General features: G+C 41.7%; 1 protein-coding gene across 2 annotated transcripts in view; it reads left to right on the top strand.

Annotated features, from left to right (window-relative positions):
* Window positions 1-18496, top strand: part of LOC105484917 (potassium voltage-gated channel subfamily H member 1) — a 455126-nt gene that overhangs the window by 319372 nt on the left and 117258 nt on the right. For both annotated transcript variants that reach the window (XM_011747028.3, XM_011747026.3), the window contains exon 9: window positions 5550-5802. In XM_011747028.3, the coding sequence (XP_011745330.1) occupies window positions 5550-5802 (253 nt within the window). The remainder of the gene's footprint in view (window positions 1-5549; window positions 5803-18496) is intronic.

The raw sequence follows: 18496 nt of genomic DNA, 5'->3' as shown, positions 1-18496 counted from the left end.
ACCCCATCTCTACTAAAAATACAAAAAATTAACTGGGCATGATGGCATGTGCCTGTAGTTCCAACTATTCAGGAGGCTGAGGCAGGAGAATTGCTTGAACCCAGGAGGCAGAGGCTGCAGTGAGCCAAGATAATGCCACTGCACTCTAGCCTGGGCAACAGAGCAAGACTGTCTCAAAGAAAGAATCCCATGATGTCATCATTAAAAATAATCCCAGCCCCCATCCCAGATCTGTGGAATGAGAAGTTGGGGGAGGTGAGGGAACATTTTTAATAAGTGCCCTTAAAAACTATCCCAGCCTTCACTGGATCTATGGAATGAGAACTTAAGGGAAGTGAGAGAGCATTTTTTTTAAGGAGTTACTCTTTTTTTTTTTTTTAATTATACTATAATTATACTATATTATAAGTTCTAGAGTACATGTGCAGAACGTGCAGGTTTGTTACACAGGTGTACATGTGCCATGAATTTTTAACAAGTGCCCAGGCAACCCTATTCACTAGACAAGTCCAGGAAACAGTGAACAAGAGTTTGTGCCTTCATCATCAATTGACTTGACCAGAACATCAATTAGGCATCTCTCTGGTTATTTGTTTTCCCACCTGTAAAATGGAGAGGGTGATAAATTCCTATTGTTCTCTAACGGTTGTATCATTCTAGATGCATTTCAATAGAGTAATGAAAATTTGGTGGTACTGGAAATAATACAGAAAACATACAGTGGACTTCCTATTATTAACTTAAGAATTTTCTTTGCATATTTTCTATAAAAAAGATTTAATCTCAGATCTATTGAGATTAAATCCATTCTCAATGAGATTCGTTCTCTGCTTCTCAGTCTTTATCAAGTCTGTTTTTTATCACCAGTCTGTAAGTACTCAGGGCATACTGATTCTTTCGACTGTTAGAATGAGGAAAACAGAAAGGTAACACGATTGCAAAAATACCTAATGACACATTGCAAACCAAATTCAGCTGGCTTTGGGATCAGCTACTTATGTTCCTAGTCTTCCTTCATTAGAATTGTCAGTTGAGAGTTGACAGTTTAAAAAGAAAAATTGAACTGAATTTAATCCTCAACTTGAACATTACTTTGGTTTTGCTCACTATTTGCCGTGATAACCATAACACCACTACTACAACCTCAGCTACCATTTATTGAACATGCATTAAGAACAGATATTTGTTTTGCTTCTTCTATATGTCTGGTCTTAACACTAGTGTCTCATTTAGCCTCCACAGCAACCCTGTTACCCTATTGAAGGGGGTAAGCACAAGAGGCCCGATTCATTTTGCTAACTGCCCCTGGTCACAGAATAAAGAATGGCAAAGCCAGGATTTGAACACCATTTTGTCTGACTTCAAAGCTTGTGCTTTTCCTACTATTACTTAAAAAAATTTAAAACATGTACTAGAGAGAAGGAGGATGAGTCCCAATAGAGTCATTCTAATTTCTTGGATGGGCAGGGCATCAGCTGGGGCTGAACTTAGTGGCTGCCTTTGCCAACCACCTGCCCCAACTACGCCTGTTGTTTCTGCTGTGTTCTCTCAACAATGCCTGTAGGTTCTGTGGGTTCCTGGCAGCTGATGGAGCAGAAAGGAACTTTGATCTCTCTGCCCTAGGCTCCTTTTCCCAGGCACCAGGATGCCTTTGTAAGTCTGGTTGTCTGGAAGGAAGCCCTTCCCCCCGCTTGCTGTAGGGCTGTCTGGGTGGCTGCCCATGGGAGACAGCACCGTCAGCATTTGCTCTCTCTTACTCTCCGTGCAGATCTGTCCTGCAGATCTGCCCTCACTTTCCTGAAGGGCTTTGGGATTTACCCCAGCTCCTGGTCCAGATGGAAGAGGGAATAGCCGTGGATCCAGCTCACTCTGGAGCCCAGTCTGTCCCGGGCTGGCTGCTCCTCTGGGCAGGAGCTTGTGGCAGGCAGCTGCTGGGGAGAGAACCAGTCCTGTCGTCCTGTACCTCTCCACATCTGCCCCTCCCCTCCAATCTAAGTCAGAATGGTCAGTGATAACCAGGGAGCCAGGGCATGTGGGTGGTAGTGCTGGGATACCCCAGTTTTACCAGCTATTGGCTGGTGACTTTGAACACATCGCTTGTCTCTCTCCAAGTCTGTTTTTATGTCTATACACATGGAAACATGATCTTTAAGACTAGGTGATCTCTAAAGCCCTTTTGGCTATGACCTTCTGGACTTCAAAGCCTCCCTGAAATTGCTGCTGCTGCTGCTGCTGCTGCTGCTGCTATGATGACAACATCAAAAATGAGAGCTCACAGGCATTGAACACTTGTATGTGTCAGGCATTATACCAGGATGTTCCACACAACAGCTCATGGAATCCTCAGAAGAATTCTATATGAAATTTCAAAAAAATGAAGACATGGGGAGAGGAGCTAACTATTGCCTCACATTCATGCATCTAGTGAGTGCTGAGGCTGGGAAGTGAATCCAGTTCTACCTGATTCTAATGCCTCTTCTCTTACTTAGGACTCCTGTTCTGCCTAGCCTGGAGGAAATTCCACATTGACATCTCCCTTTAGCCTTTGAGACCTTCAAGGAAGAGTAAGGATGGTCTCTTCTCAAAACCTAGCAGTATGAAAGGTGGCCAGAGCCGGGGAGGGTGGCTCTGGGGTCTCAGAGTTGAGACCTCCCCACTCCACTCAGAGAAAGGAATTCCAGACACCCCACCCACCTCAGTGTGGAGCCAATAGATGGGAAGAATGATGGAAATGACTGACGGCTGTGACAGTTTGCAATTTCTCCCCTTCAGGTTCCCTCACCTGCTCACACTGTACTCTCCGTTGGCTCTGGGAACAGTGCCCAGAATAAAACACTGTCTCCATGCCAAGGCCTCATTCCCTAGCAGCCTCTTCCAGGGAAAGAGTAAAGTCTAGCCCAGGGGAAACCATATATTTAAAGGTGAACTCACCTGAAGAATAAGTCTTGGTTCCAGACTACTGGGCACAGTTTTGACATGGTGTGCGAGTGCGCCCCATTATCTAGTGATCTGCTCAGAGAGAAGAGGAACTAAATTAAATCTGCATTTCTGCAGGAGTCGTATTTTGAATGAGCCTTTTAGAAGTAAGTCCTTAGCAAGTGCTCTGCCCAAGCATTAGTATTCTGAATTTTCCTCTCTGCCTTGGTCTGTCCTGTGTCTGTACTCCCAGAGGGCATGCTCACTTGCTGGGCATCCTGCAATCCCAGATCAAGAATGCAGAGGTACACAGGGCAAGGGCATCTGTGCTTTCCAAATCCCCTACTGGGGCCAGGCTTTGTCCCAGGCTGTGTACTGGTAGATATAATTTCATTTAATTTCACAAGTCAGTGTTAACAGTCTGCATTTGATAGGAGAAAGGAAAGTGTCACCTGGAGGGGAAGGAGCTGGGATTTCAACTCTTTGACCTCTTTCCACTGCTGTACCTCCAAGGAGTGCACAGGGGCACCTGAGGGGGTGGGGATGTAAGTGAAGCCATCGGGGGTGAGGTGAGGTTTGAGCTGGACTTTGAAGGAGGCTGAAAGTCTTCCAACTTTGGGGATGAGCAGCAGATACAGTAGCAAATGGCTTGTGCTAAGGCAGAGAAGCAGGGGTGGGAAAGTACCCAGAACCTCAAGGAAAACGTCATCACTGAACATACTTGATTTTATGCCCCTAGCTTTGCTTATAAGCTAGGATGGGAGAATGGATTATTTTAGAAACACTTCTGATTTCTCTGGAGACGTTTGCTTGAAAGTGTCCGTACTTAATGCTTGCTATGTAAGGGGCCATGCAATGTTTTATTGCAGACATTTAGTCCAGAGAAATATTTCTCCCTCTAGAAAAACCTGCAAATTTTTAATTTTTTCAGAAGATGAGACCTGCATAGCCTCCTCCAGTTTTCATTTTGCTTGAATTCCAAGATGCTGCCGAGATGTTGATAATAAAATTACAAGCCTTTTTTGGGGGGCAGCTGCCTAGTATAGGAATTGGTTGGGATCTAAACCAGGCTCTGATGTCAAGCTATCTAGTTTGAAACCCCAGCTGTGCCATTTCCTGGCAATTTTGGGCAAGTTATTTATCTTCCTTGTGCCTCAGTTTTCTCATCGTAAAATGATATAATAATAACACTTACACAGTTTATGGGAGGATTAAATTAGCAAATGCACGTAACAGTTTAAAATGTAAAATCATAACCCTGTTCAACTTTGCCTATCCTTCTTTCCTTTTTTTATTGTTGTCTTTAAGCACATACCACTAAATTTTATTTATTTTGCTTATTATTTGTCTCCTCCCATTAGATGGTAACTTATATGAGGGCAGGGAGTTTTGTCTTTTTTTATTTTTATTTTTTTACTGCTTCATCCTCAGAGCCTAGGATGATGCCTGGCATACCATAATGTGTGTGATAAGTATTAAATGAATGAATGATTCTAAAGTGCTTAGCAACACCTGCCACTCAGTAAGTGCTTAGTAAATGTTACTTTATATCTGTCTTTAAATAACACCCTATATTCAGTCCATCAGCAAATCATATCTGTGCTACGCTACGTTACAAATCTTTTCTAAATTTAACTGCTCCTCCCTGACTCTCCTGCCAGCATCCCAGTCAAAGCTTCCCTCACCTCTCACCTGGACAGCTGCAGGAGGGACCTAACTAGATTCCTTGACTAGACTCTTGACACCCTATAGTCAGCACTCTCTAACATCACTCTGTAGCTTCAATGATCTTCTTCAGATGTAAGTCAGGTCATGACATTCTCCTGCTCAAAAATCCTCCAATATTTTCTGTCATACTCAGAGTAAAACCCAAGGCTTATTACACCTGAAAGTCTCTTGTACTTCGTGTTGTCTTTGATCCTCATCTCCTGCCCCTTTGCTCTCACTCCTTTTGGCCATTGCTCAGGCTCTCTTAGGGTCTTTGTGTTTGCTATCTTGCTGGGATGTTTTTCTTCACATGGCTCACTCAGGCCCTTATGCAGGAGTCAGCTTGTTACCTTCTGGGCCGGGTGCGGTGGCTCAAGCTTGTAATCCCAGCACTTTGGGAGGCTGAGGCGGGTGGATCGCGAGGTCAGGAGATGGAGACCATCCTGGCTAACACGATGAAACCCCGTCTCTACTAAAAGTACAAAAAATTAGCTGGGCATGGTGGCAGGCACCCGTGGTCCCAGCTACTCGGGAGGCTGAGGCAGGAGAATGGCGTGAACCTGGGAGGCGGAGCTTGCGGTTGAGCTATGATGCCACTGCCCTCCAGCCTGGACGACAGAGTGAGACTCTGTCTCAAAAAAAAAAAAAAAAAAAAAAAGTCACCTTCCCAGAGAAGTCTTCTCTGACCACTAGTCTGCAGGAGTCCTACTTACTCCCAGTGCTGACTCTCAGACCCCTGTCCTGAACATTCAGCACAGATTTTTTTTTTAGAAACTATCTGTCTCATCTATAAGAATATAAGCTCCATAAGGGCAGGAACTTTGGTTAGAAGAGTGTAGTCTGGTGTAGTGGATGTTGCTCCTCCCCCTGAAGTGCTGAAGGCCACAGTGAGGACCCTCACACTGTTTTTTTCTGTGCCTGGCTAGGTCCTGCAGATCTGCCCCAAGGACATGAGAGCTGACATCTGCGTGCACCTGAACCGCAAGGTTTTCAAGGAGCACCCAGCCTTCCGGCTGGCCAGTGATGGCTGCCTCCGGGCACTGGCCATGGAGTTCCAGACGGTGCATTGTGCCCCAGGGGATCTCATCTACCATGCAGGAGAGAGCGTTGACAGCCTCTGCTTTGTGGTTTCTGGCTCCCTGGAGGTGATCCAAGATGATGAGGTGGTGGCCATCCTAGGTAGGTGTTGGCTTTGCTGGATGAGCAAAGGTACCTGGGGTTGGCTTAGCTACTGGGCAGCTCAATGCCACTGCTGCCTTCAGGTAGAGATTGCTTCATAAGGCAGGGCCAATTGCTAATATTCACTTATCTATCCAACAAACAAACAGCGAGAGCCTGTTTGGCACAAAGCCAGTCGCTGTTTGATGTCTGGAGTATTTCAATAAGAAAAATGGGTTTTATCCTCAAGGGGCTCCCAGTCTAGTGTAGGAGACGAACAAATAAGCAGACATTCACAGTACAATGGGAGGCACATCTAACCCAGTATTCAAGTGGGAAGTCTTCCTGTACCTATGCTAAAACTTAAAAATTGAGAATGAGTTAGCATGGAGAAGAGAAGGGATGACGTATCCTAAATGTGTCACATCCTTTCAGAGGGAGAAATTCATGACTTACTTGGGGAACTACAAATTATTTAGTGTGGCTGGAACACAAGAGGGGACATGGTAAGATGTCAGACTAGGGAGGGAGTGAAGCACTAGTCAGATCGTGGCAGACTCTGGAAGCCACATTAGGTGACTGGGATTATTTGGGGGAGCCAATGAAGAGCTGAAAGCAGGGGAGAGGCATGATGAGATTTGTACTTTAGAAAGATGACAGTAGTTGCAGCTTGGGGAGTGGATTGAATGGGGAAGGCTGGGGTAAGGAGACCAGGTGGGAGGCATGTTATCTAGACGCAAGTTGATGGTGGCCTGAACTAATACTGTGGCAAGCAGATGGAGAGAAACAGATGGAGTTGAGATATTCAAGAAGTAGAATCAAGAACCCAATGACAGATTTGCTGTGGCGGGGAAGGAGGAGTCAACGAGGACTATAGGTTTTCTCACATGGATAACAGGGAAGCTGGTACACCATCCACAGCAATAGAGAATGTGGGAGGAGGAGCAGGGACGTGGGGGAACGTGTTGGTAATCAGGACATTGAGCATCAGTAGCTTTTAGGAAATGTGTCTGGTTTTCTGAGCTAGCCAGAGAACAGCTCTTTATTGGTGGCATATCTCTAAGGGGGCAAGCCATCATCATAATAATAGCTATCATTTATGGTCATCTATTCTGTGCCATTTGACACACAGCATTTGACACACAGATACTCATTTCACCCTTACAGTAACCCTATGAAATGGTTTTATTATCCCCATTTTGTAGATGAGACAATTAATGTTCAAAGAGGTTAAGGAAATTTCCTCATGGCTGATGAAGTCCATGAAACCAGCATTCCAGAGTCCCTCTGACTCCAGAACCTCTGCTTCAATCCAAAATGGATTACAAAATGTAATACTGCAATTCTGATGATATTTTTTTTTTTTTTTTTTTTTTTGAGTCGGAATCTTGGCTCTGTTGCCCAGGCTGGAGTGCGGTGGTGCGATCTCGGCTCACTGCAAGCTCTGCCTCCTGGGTTCATGCCATTCTCCTGCCTCAGCCTCCCAAGTAGCTGGGACTACAGGCACCCGCCACCATGCCCAGCTAATTTTTTTTGTTTTGTTTTTGTTTTGTTTTGTTTTGTTTTGATTTTAGTAGAGATGGAGTTTCACCGTGTTAGCCAGGATGGTCTCCATCTCCTAACCTTGTGATCTGCCCGCCTTGGGCTCCCAAAGTGCTGAAATTACAGGCGTGAGCCACCACGCCCAGCCTCTGATGATAATTAATGTAGTATGCTGGCCCATTAAGTTGCCAGCTACTGGTAGAGATTGTAAACGTGTTTTATCTTTTACAAATGATTTATTAGAAAACTGAGGCCGGAGGAGATTAAGTTATGCTGAAGTTAGAATTGAGATTCAAACTACAGAGAGACATTAGATAGTGTTATTTTAAAAAAGAAAGAAAGAAAGAAAAAGAAAAGCCCCAACTTTGTTCCCGCTTGACTTTGGAGCACACAATACGTAGCTTCCTTCTTGTTTTCTTGGCCCTAAGCCAAGTGGCTCTCTTGATTACATTTGGCTTAGGTTAACCTAAGGATGATTTATGTTCCTTCAGCATACATTGGCAGATGGTCAGAGGGAGCGTGGGATAGAAATTGGGTGGGGTGGTCGGGTGCAGTGGCTCATGCCTGTCATCCCAGCACTTTGGGAGTCTGAGACGGATGGATCTCTTGGGTCCAGGAATTTAAGACCAGCCTGGGCAACATGGCAAAACCCTGTGTCCACAAAAAATACAAAAATTAGATGGGCATGGTGGTATACACTTGTGGTCCCAACTACTCAGGAGGCTTAGGTGGGAGGATCAGAAGCAAAGGTTACAGTGAGACATGATCACATTGCTGCACTCTGGCCTGAGGCCTGAGTGACAGAAGGAGACCTTGTCTCAACAAACAAACAACAACAACAACAAAAAACAAGGAAAAAGAAATTGGGTGGGGAATGGAGGCTGAAACTGTTTGCCAATATAAGTGTTCTAGATTCCATGGTATCCATTGAACTCTGCAGACCAGGGTTACTCTGTTCCTTGCCCCCTTTTCACAGAGAAGCGAGATTCAACTGTGTATACATAGGACTCATGAAGGTAAAAACCATTGCTTTAGTATGTCTGATATGAAGGAGCATTTTTCTCTACCTTTAATACTCATCAGTTTCCTTGATAAAGAGGAATTTCTTTTATTTATTTATTTATTTATTTATTTATTTATTTATTTATTTATTATACTTTAAGTTCTAGCATGCACGATAAAGAGGAATTTCCACTGGTGGTCATAGCCATGCTTTTATGTTTGCCTGGCTGAGATGAGCACCTGTTAACTAGCAAGCAATACTTTTAAGTTTGACCTTTGACTTAACCCTTTGATAAGGGCATCTTTCACTCATCTTCCCACTGATAACTGACCATATGCCTTTCCATGCTCAGGGCATCCTTCGTGACTCACCACACACAGCTACATTTCTAGGAGTTGGTTTGAACACCTAGACTTAGGCATAGAGGCATGACGGAGCTAAAGAGGGGTGGGGGAGACAAACAGCTTCCTAGCCCCTTCTCATTTCCTTTCATCCTGGGCTTCTTGTGAGGAAGAAACCAGGGCTTGATTTATTGTTGAATTACTTGACCTTGTTGACTGCGTCTCTAAATCTAGCCCTCTACTTTGGGCCTTCCCGGGCATTCTGCCTGCTCTAGTTAGCAATGTGGACAGGATCTCTGAAATAGCTCAGCAGCTTTGGATTCAAAGTGGTTGTTGCCTTCAAGCTGTCTACACTAGAAAAAGCTTCTCCACTTTGTCTCTAGGAGCCAGACTGGGTCTGAAAAGTAGGTCCAAACTCAATATTCTAAATAACTTATCAGATTTCAAGGGGCTCTTATTCTCTAAAAGGTCGAGACAAGTCCTTCGAGTCAACCTGAGCTCTGGACAAAGAGGCATAAGTGACTCTAAGCTGTTGGCTCCCTGGAAACTTAAATTTAGAGTTTTGTTCTTGTTGTTTTTCTATAATTAGCATATCTTTGGTCAATGGACTGAAATCAGTTTTTTCTTGCAAGGGGGTTAAGCATCAAATGGGCATTATAACTATATCGTCTGTTGATGCCCTTCAATACAATTCAACCAAAATGCATTGAACACCTGCTATCCGCCAGGCACTGTCATAGGAGTGGGGATATAGCAGTGGACCAAACATTAGTCCAGCCTCCTACAAGTGGAGGGGGCTGACAGTGGAAAGACAAGTCATCACTCTGCATGATTAGCATTGACATAGAGAGAGTGCAGATATTCTAGAGGATCACTGGATGAGCAATTATTGAGCAGCTACTGTATATCCAGTGCTGTAAAGAGGACAGAAAATATCCAAGTAATCCTTAGTTATCACAAGCAAGAGGTTTTAGAAAAAAACGCCAGAGCTCATCCATCTCGTTGTCTTGCTCTTTGTTCTGTTATTATCAATTCACTCATTTACATTCTGCTAACTTGCCTCCTCCTTCCATTTCTAATATTCCACTCACATTCTCTGTTTAATTTTAGCACAGATGCCAAGAACAAAGGAAAGGGCCAGTACTCATAACTAAGTGTGTTTAGTTTGTGTTAAAAATAAGGCCTTTCTAAGGAAAGTCTTTTAAAGAAGAGTGTTTTTCAAACTTTTGTGACTGGAACCTGCCATATGAAATGTGTATTACTTTGCAAATGAATACATATACAAGTGCACACACAGTTATACGCAGAATTTGATACTTCTCTTGCTATGTGAGTTGCAACCTGGTATTTTCTATTAGATAATGTTCTCTTTCATTAAAAAAATGACCATCATGACCCACTAAATTGTTTTCCTGACCTGATCACAGTCTGCAGTTTAAAACGTGGTCCCACAAATCTAGATGATATTCTCTGAGGACAGAGAACATATCAGAAATCTCTTATGATCTCCTGTCCCTTTACTCTTCTCTCTGCCTTAATTTTGCATGAAATCCTTATATCTTTTTGGAATTCCCTTAGAAATCATTTAATGGCTTCTCAAATCTAGTTTCTTGGCTCCTTGAAATAAATTTGAGATTTTCACATGTGCATTTTATTTATTAGATTTTAAAAAGTAATTTAATTTTTTATAGATATCAATATTAAAAGATAGAGATACCATTTTTCCCCTATCCAAGTAGTACTAGTAGCATCTGCATGTAAGTAGTTATCTTGGTGTTCTGTGTTACCGTGTGACTCAGCAACATAGATGAGTCATGGACTAGCATCTGGGCTGTGCATAAGTGTGTTAAGTATCTCCCTGCATTTCCATCTTATAAGTGCAGTATTTATATGATCTCCTTTCACTGCGATTTAGTGTCCCCTTAGTAATGTTTATGCGTTTTGCATTTTAATACTGAATTTGTATTTTCTTTATGGATCATCTTGTGTTTTTCCATTTTGTGGATTTTTTTTTTTTTTCCTTGGGGCAAACAGAAGTATTTTGGTCAGGCTGCATCAAGCAGTAAAAAGAGTCCTGAAGCTAGAGATTTAACTCTAGTCCTGGTTCTGCTATAACTCCTTGCAGGAGTTGCCACTAGCTGGTTAAGAGTCTTCAAAGACCTCCTGTGTTTCTACCGAGCCTGTCACACTGCATCAATTGCATGTTTACTCCCCACTCTCCTGTGAGCCCCAGACTCTTTGATTTCATATCTCTGGCACCTAGCACATGGAAAGCACCAGAGGCTATTTTCTGAATAGAATGCAATTGAAAGGAAGGCAGAGGTTAGGCTGTGAGGAGCCCCACAGTCCAGAGTAAGACTTTATCTTATGGGGATAAGGACCCAGAGAGAGTTTTAGAAAGGGGGTTGACAGGAAGATTTGGGTTCCACAAATACAGAGGCATGGAGACTAGCAGAGAGGCTCAGGAAAAATGGTGAACCCCTGAATAAGGAAGTAGAAGGAGAGCCAGAATCTACAGATAGCAGGGGAGGGAGAACCTCTGGGATGTGGGAGGTGCGGACAGGGAATAGTTTCCGGAAGAGAAATCAACAGGGCCAGAGGAGGAGGAAGTGAAGGAGGAAAGAAGATGGGTCTATTTTGTTCAGTTTGCAATGTCTTTTTGGAACAGGTCTAGGTATGGCTTTCGACTACAGGAAACTCTCTTCTTGATTTGTGGATGGGCCAAAGTCTGCCAAGAAATGGGAAGAGCCATGGGGAAGATTGATGAGCAGGCCCTAGTTCACGTGGCACAGATCTTACTTGCAGTCCTGTCACTACTGAGTTAGGACTTATATGTACATAAAGGCATAAATGCTTGTTCATGGATGAAATCTTCTTTATTTTATTTACTTATTTATTTTTAGAAGGACACCTCCTTATCACAGTTCCTAATTTGGAAGGTACTCTCATTTTTGCTTAGTTAACTTCCTTGGGTTCATTGACCTAATTTGGATATTACTGCAGCATCTATTTATTTAGCAATCACCAGAGCATAACATGGTCTTAATCTCTTTGGGGGTACAGAGAAAAATCTTGTCTTGGAGGAATGTTCCATTACATGGGATGAGACAAATGCATGGCTAGTGGCAATAAGTAACGTGTGTACCTTTTTCTATAGACTTCTTGCAGTGAGCAGGGAAATGCTCATGCAGGAGGTAGAAGTTGAATTGGGCTTGGAAGGACAAGTAGGAGTTTTGTAGTCTGAGTCTGAAAGTAGAAAGTACAGCACGGGCCTCCAGAGGTATTAAAGAATACATGGAAATGCATGTGGCATGTTCAAGTACTAACGTGAGCAAAGCAGACTGAGCAGTCTTTCCATGAGGCCAGTGGTTTTCAACTATAGTGAACACAAAACTCAGCTGGGAAACTTGTTCATCATGCCAAGCCCCATTTGTTCCCCACAGGTTCTGAATCTATAGCCCTAGCCCCAGAGGTGATTCCATGCATGTGGTTGGAGGACTGCGCTTTGAGAAACATTGCTTTAGGCAGTTACTGCTTGATGTTTTTTGTGGAACGGGATGAGATGATGAACGTGGGGAAGCAACTAAGGCTGGGATGCACTGGGTAGGAGACCTTTTATTACATTAACCTAAACCACATGAAATGATCAATTCTCCACTTTTTTGACATACTACATGGTAGGATCAACTTCCCAGTGATCTGTATAAGAGGCCTAGAGTAGCAGCTTTATGAGGATGGAGTCAAGGTTTGGACAGGTGAGGTAGGGCATTCTAAATGGAAAAGATGATGTGAGCTGAGGCCTAGGGAAGGAAAGTGTTGGGGGTGTTTCATAACCACAAGACAGTTACTTGAGCTGTAGCTGTGAGCCCTACGGGGCAGCAGTGGGATATGGGGCTGGGGAGGCATATCAGGGCTAGTCTATGAGATGAGTTTAAAGGTCAGCATGAGGAACTCAGCAGTGGAAACCACTGAAGGTGGTGAGTAAAGCATGGCACTATTACAGCTGTGATTTGTAAAGATTAATGGATTGAACAGAGAGACCAGGAGGCTGTTAGGTAACTATGGCTTATAGCAGAAGTAAGGAGTGTTAAGATGCAGGCAGTAAAAATGGAGACAGGAGTAGGGCTGCCAAATACAATATCACATGCCCAGTTTAATTTGAATTTCATGTAAACAATACATAGTTTCTAGTACAAATTTTATCCAGATGTTTCATGGGATTTGCTTATGAGTGAAATTATTCATTTATTTGAAATTCTATTTTAACTGGGTATCTTGTATTTTTATTTGCTAAATCTGCCATCCATAGTTGGGAGAGAAAGGTGCATAAAACATCATGAAGCAGAGTCTGTAAGGTTGTAAGTAGGATGTGGGGAGCAAAGAGAGGGAAGCAAGAGAGGCAGTTCTGATGAGTGGGGAAATGGGGGCATCAGTGGTAGAAGATGAAGTCAGGAGGAAATGGTGGTGAGAAAGAAAGTGGTGAGCTTCATTTTGACCTGTTACATTGTTGCATTTAATGGCCAATAGTGTATCAAAGTGGAGAGTCCAGCAGTGACTTGGACCCTGTGGGTCTGGAATCAGGAAAAGAAACCATGGGTCAAGACAGAAATTTGGGATTTAGAGGAAGAAATATGAAATGCATTTTTTTTTAAAAAAGACACAGATAGAACATAGGAATATTTTTCTAAGTGACCAAGTATTTCAGAGCATTTGAAAGGAATTGGGAAAGCCAGGTGTGGTGGCTTGTGACCATGGCCCCAGCTACTCAGGCGGTTGAGGATCATTTGAGCCTTGGACTTTGAGGCTGTAGTGCACCGCGATCGCACCTGTGAAGAGCTACTGCACTCCAGCCTAGGCAACATAGCAAGACCCTGTCTCTTAAAAAAGAAAGAAAGAAATGGGAGTGAAGCCATTCACAATACTCACAAGAAATTTTAAACGATACTAGAAATAAGCAAAGTAAGTAAAATACAGTTTTTAAATGCAATCTGATCTCAGTTATGTGAGGGAAAACCATTCATAGATAAAAGCCCATAGGTGTTTTCACCAACGTGTTATAGTGCATGTCTTGTTTGTGAAGCTTTAGGATATTTTAATTTTTAAAAAATATTTGTCTTTCAAGTTGTCTTTAAAAGAATATATGCTACTTTCTAAATGTGGGGGAAAAATTTGTTTTAATTTTCAAGGGGATATTGAGAAAGTCAACATTACTTCAAATTTCACATTTGTTGGTTATTAGGATATAATTTAGAAGAATGATATTATTTTTCAAATAGATGTCTTGACAGCATTTTTTTTTAACCAATTCAATCAGAAAAAAAGTGGCATTTATTTTTGCATCTAGTACCCAACCCATCCCTCTAAGAGTTCTTCAAAAGAAGGATGGCCAGGCAATGAAGACAGAATGGCTTATCTGACAAAGATCTAAAGCAACAACAAAAGCAACAATAACTTTCTGTAAACCCTCATTATTTTAGAGGATTGGAGAAGCTAAATCCTTCACAGAGATGCTTCCCAAGATTCTTGTGAGCTGAGTATGGAGAGGAGGGGGTCCCCCATCACTGTGGTGCATTGCTCCACAGTGCTCCAGGGACTTGAAGTTGCTAGGTAAATATTGCTGCCACTTGCCATATAATAATGTTGTTTGCTCATGCTTAGCACAAAGGGAGGAGGCTGTGGGTAAGTGTCACCCTAAACACTCCAACCAAGCATTAATAGTCATACAGCTGTTCCATCATCTGAAGAGATTAAACTAAGTCTGTACTTTTAGAAAGAAGCTATAATATGAATAATCTAGAACTTCAGAAATACAAAACCACTTGTATCATGTAATGCACACATTATCTGATTGAGAGAGGGTGGAGGCGGAGACCAGGTCTCTTTCCTAATTCTGTGTTTGCTTAAGTAATTTTAAAAATTGGTTTACAGTCCCCGAAGACACTGGCAGTTAGGAAGTTGATTGATCTTTCTAAAGGAAATTTTCATAACTTTATAGTGTCTAGACAGAGGGATTGGTTGAATAATAAATTATGGTAAATTAAGGCAGTTGTTATGATAATGATATGAAGAAGTTTTACTGGCATGCAAAATGTTTCAAATATAACTTTAAGTGGGATAAAAGCAGAATATATAGCTATATATATAGTAACCTTAACTAGATCAAAATGCATATATGAGTAAAAGAAAGATGGAAGGTATACCAAAATGTTAACTGAAGTTTTCTGGACAGTAGACTTATTTGTAATTTTTATTGTCTATTTTTCAACATATTTCAGTTATTTTCTATAACTCACTTATATTCTTTTATAAATAATCAGAAGGGGAGAAAACAAAGTTCTCATCCATAGCAATCTTGGAAAATTAGAACCTGCTTTCAGTGGAAGATTTGTGTTCTGTTTGCTTGGTGGAGAGATTTGGCTAATTTAATTTTATCTAATTGCAATAATGAAGAACAAAAGGGGAATTGTCATGAAGTTTCCAAACCATTGCTTTAACTTAGCCATTTATGGCTGAGTCCCCATTCAGACAGAGGTGCCAGCCTTGTTTTCTCATGATCAGCATAGTCCCCACAAGGAAGGCTGATGACTCATATTTGGGTGACGTTTTAATACTTTTAGGGACAGCATTTATGTCACAGAGTAATTTCTTTTTTTTTTTTTTGTTATACTTTAAGTTCTAGGGTACATGTGCACAACATGCAGGTTTGTTACATATGTATACTTGTGCCATGTTGGTGTGCTGCACCCATCAACTCATCAGCACCTATCAACTCATCATTTACATCAGGTATAACTCCCAATTCCATCCCTTCCCCCACCCCCTCCCCATAATAAGCCCCAGCGTGTGATGTTCCCCTTCCCGAGTCCAAGTGATCTCATTGTTCAGTTCCCACCTATGAGTGAGAACATGCGGTGTTTGGTTTTCCGTTCTTGCGATAGTTTGCTGAGAATGATGGTTTCCAGCTGCATCCATGTCCCTACAAAGGACACAAACTCATCCTTTTTTATGGCTGCATAGTATTCCATGGTGTATATGTGCCACATTTTCTTAATCCAGTCTGTCACTGATGGACATTTGGGTTGATTCCAAGTCTTTGCTATTGTGAATAGTGCCGCAGTAAACATACGTGTGCATGTGTCTTTATAGCAGCATGATTTATAATCCTTTGGGTGTATTGCCAGTAATGGGATGGCTGGGTCAAATGGTATTTCTAGTTCTAGATCCTTGAGGAATCGCCATACTGTTTTCCACAGTGGTTGAACTAGTTCACAATCCCAGCAACAGTGTAAAAGTGTTCCTATTTCTCCACATCCTCTCCAGCACCTGTTGTTTCCTGACTTTTTAATGATTGCCATTCTAACTGGTGTGAGATGGTACCTCATTGTGGTTTTGATTTGCATTTCTCTGAGACCAGTGATGACGAGCATTTTTTCATGTGTCTGTTGGCTGTATGCATGTCTTCTTTTGAGAAATGTCTGTTCATATCCTTTGCCCACTTTTTGATGGGGTTGTTTGTTTTTTTCTTGTAAATTTGTTTGAGTTCTTTGTAGGTTCTGGATATTAGCTCTTTGTCAGATGAGTAGGTTGCAAAAATTTTCTCCCATTCTGTAGGTTGCCTGTTCACTCTGATGGTAGTTTCTTTTGCTGTGCAGAAGCTCTTTAGTTTGATTAGATCCCATTTGTCAATTTTGGCTTCTGTTGCTGTTGCTTTTGGTGTTTTAGACATGAAGTCCTTGCCTGTGCCTATGTCCTGAATGGTTAGGTTTTCTTCTAGGGTTTTTATGGTATTAGGTCTAACATTTAAGTCTCTAATCCATCTTGAATTAATTTTCATATAAGAAGTAAGGAAAGGATCCAGTTTCAGCTTTCTACTTATGGCTAGCCAATTTTCCTAGCACCATTTATTAAATAGGGAATCCTTTCCCTGTTTCTTGTTTGTCAGGTTTGTCAAAGATCAGATGGCTGTAGATGTGTGGTATTGTTTCTGAGGACTCTGTTCTGTTCCATGGGTCTATATCTCTGTTTTGGTACCAGTCCCATGCTGTTTTGGTTACTGTAGCCTTGTAGTATAGTTTGAAGTCAGGTAGCGTGATGCCTCCAGCTTTGTTGTTTTGGCTTATGATTGTCTTGGCAATGCGGCCTCTTTTTTGGTTCCATATGAACTTTAAAACAGTTTTTTCCAATTCTGTGAAGAAAGTCATTGGTAGCTTGATGGGGATGGCATTGAATCTATAAATTACCTTGGGCAGTATGGCCATTTTCACAATATTGATTCTTCCTATCCATGAGCATGGTGTGTTCTTCCATTTGTTTGTGTCCTCTTTTATGGGGTTTTCTAAATATACAATCATGTCATCTGCAAACAGGGACAATTTGACTTCTTCTTTTCCTAACTGAATACCCTTGATTTCTTTCTCTTGCCTGATTGCCCTAGCCAGAACTTCCAACACTATGTTGAATAGGAGTGGTGAGAGAGGGCATCCCTGTCTTGTGCCAGTTTTCAAAGGGAATTTTTCCAGTTTTTGCCCATTCAGTATGATATTGGCTGTGGGTTTGTCATAAATAGCTCTTATTATTTTGAGATATGTTCCATCAATACCGAATTTATTGAGAGTTTTTAGCATGAAATGCTGTTGAATTTTGTCAAAGGCCTTTTCTGCATCTATTGAGATAATCATGTGGTTTTTGTCTTTGGTTCTGTTTATATGCTGGATTACGTTTATTGATTTGTGTATGTTGAACCAGCCTTGCATCTCAGGTATGAAGCCCACTTGATCATGGTGGATAAGCTTTTTGATGTGCTGCTGGATTCAGTTTGCCAGTATTTTATTGAGGATTTTTGCATCGATGTTCATCAGGGATATTGGTCTAAAATTCTCTTTTTTTTTTTGTATATCTGTCAGCCTTTGGTATCAGGATGATGTTGGCCTCGTAAATTGAGTTAGGGAGGATTCCCTCTTTTTCTATTGATTGGAATAGTTTCAGAAGGAATGGTACCAGCTCCTCCTTGTACCTCTGGTAGAATTCAGCTGTGAATCCATCTGGTCCTGGACATTTTTTGGTTGATAGGCTATTAATTATTGCCTCAATTTCAGAGCTTGCTATTGGTCTGTTCAGGGATTCAACTTCTTCCTGGTTTAGTCTTGGGAGAGTGTAAGTGTCCAGGAAATTATCCATTTCTTCTACATTTTCTAGTTTATTTGCATAGAGGTGTTTATAGTATTCTCTGATGGTAGTTTGTATTTCTGTGGGGTTGGTGGTGATATCCCCTTTATCATTTTTTATTGTCTCTATTTGATTCTTCTCTCTTTTCTTCTTTATTAGTCTTGCTAGCGGTCTATCAATTTTGTTGATCTTTTCAAAAAACCAGCTTCCGGATTCATTGATTTTTTGGAGGGCTTTTTGTGTTGTCTATCTCTTTCAGTTCTGCTCTGATCTTAGTTATTTCTTGCCTTCTGCTTGTTTTTGAATGTGTTTGCTCTTGCTTCTCTAGTTCTTTTAATTGTGATGTTAGAGTGTCAATTTTTGGTCTTTCCTGCTTTCTCCTGTGGGCATTTAGTGCTATAAATTTCCCTCTATACACTGCTTTAAATGTGCCCAGAGATTCTGGTATGTTGTATCTTTGTTCTCATTGGTTTCAAAGAACATCTTTATTTCTGCCTTCATTTTGTTATGGACCCAGTAGTCATTCAGGAGCAGGTTGTTCACTTTCCATGTAGTTGAGCGGTTTTGATTATTTAGTCCTGAGTTCTAGTTTGATTGCACTGTGGTCTGAGAGACAGTTTGTTATAATTTCTGTTCTTGTACATTTGCTGAGGAGTGCTTTACT

This window comes from Macaca nemestrina, chromosome 1 (assembly GCF_043159975.1).
Source record: "Macaca nemestrina isolate mMacNem1 chromosome 1, mMacNem.hap1, whole genome shotgun sequence".
Lineage (NCBI taxonomy): Eukaryota > Metazoa > Chordata > Mammalia > Primates > Cercopithecidae > Macaca > Macaca nemestrina.
Note: the sequence above shows the minus strand (reverse complement) of the source record. Positions and strands in the feature narration are given on the sequence as shown.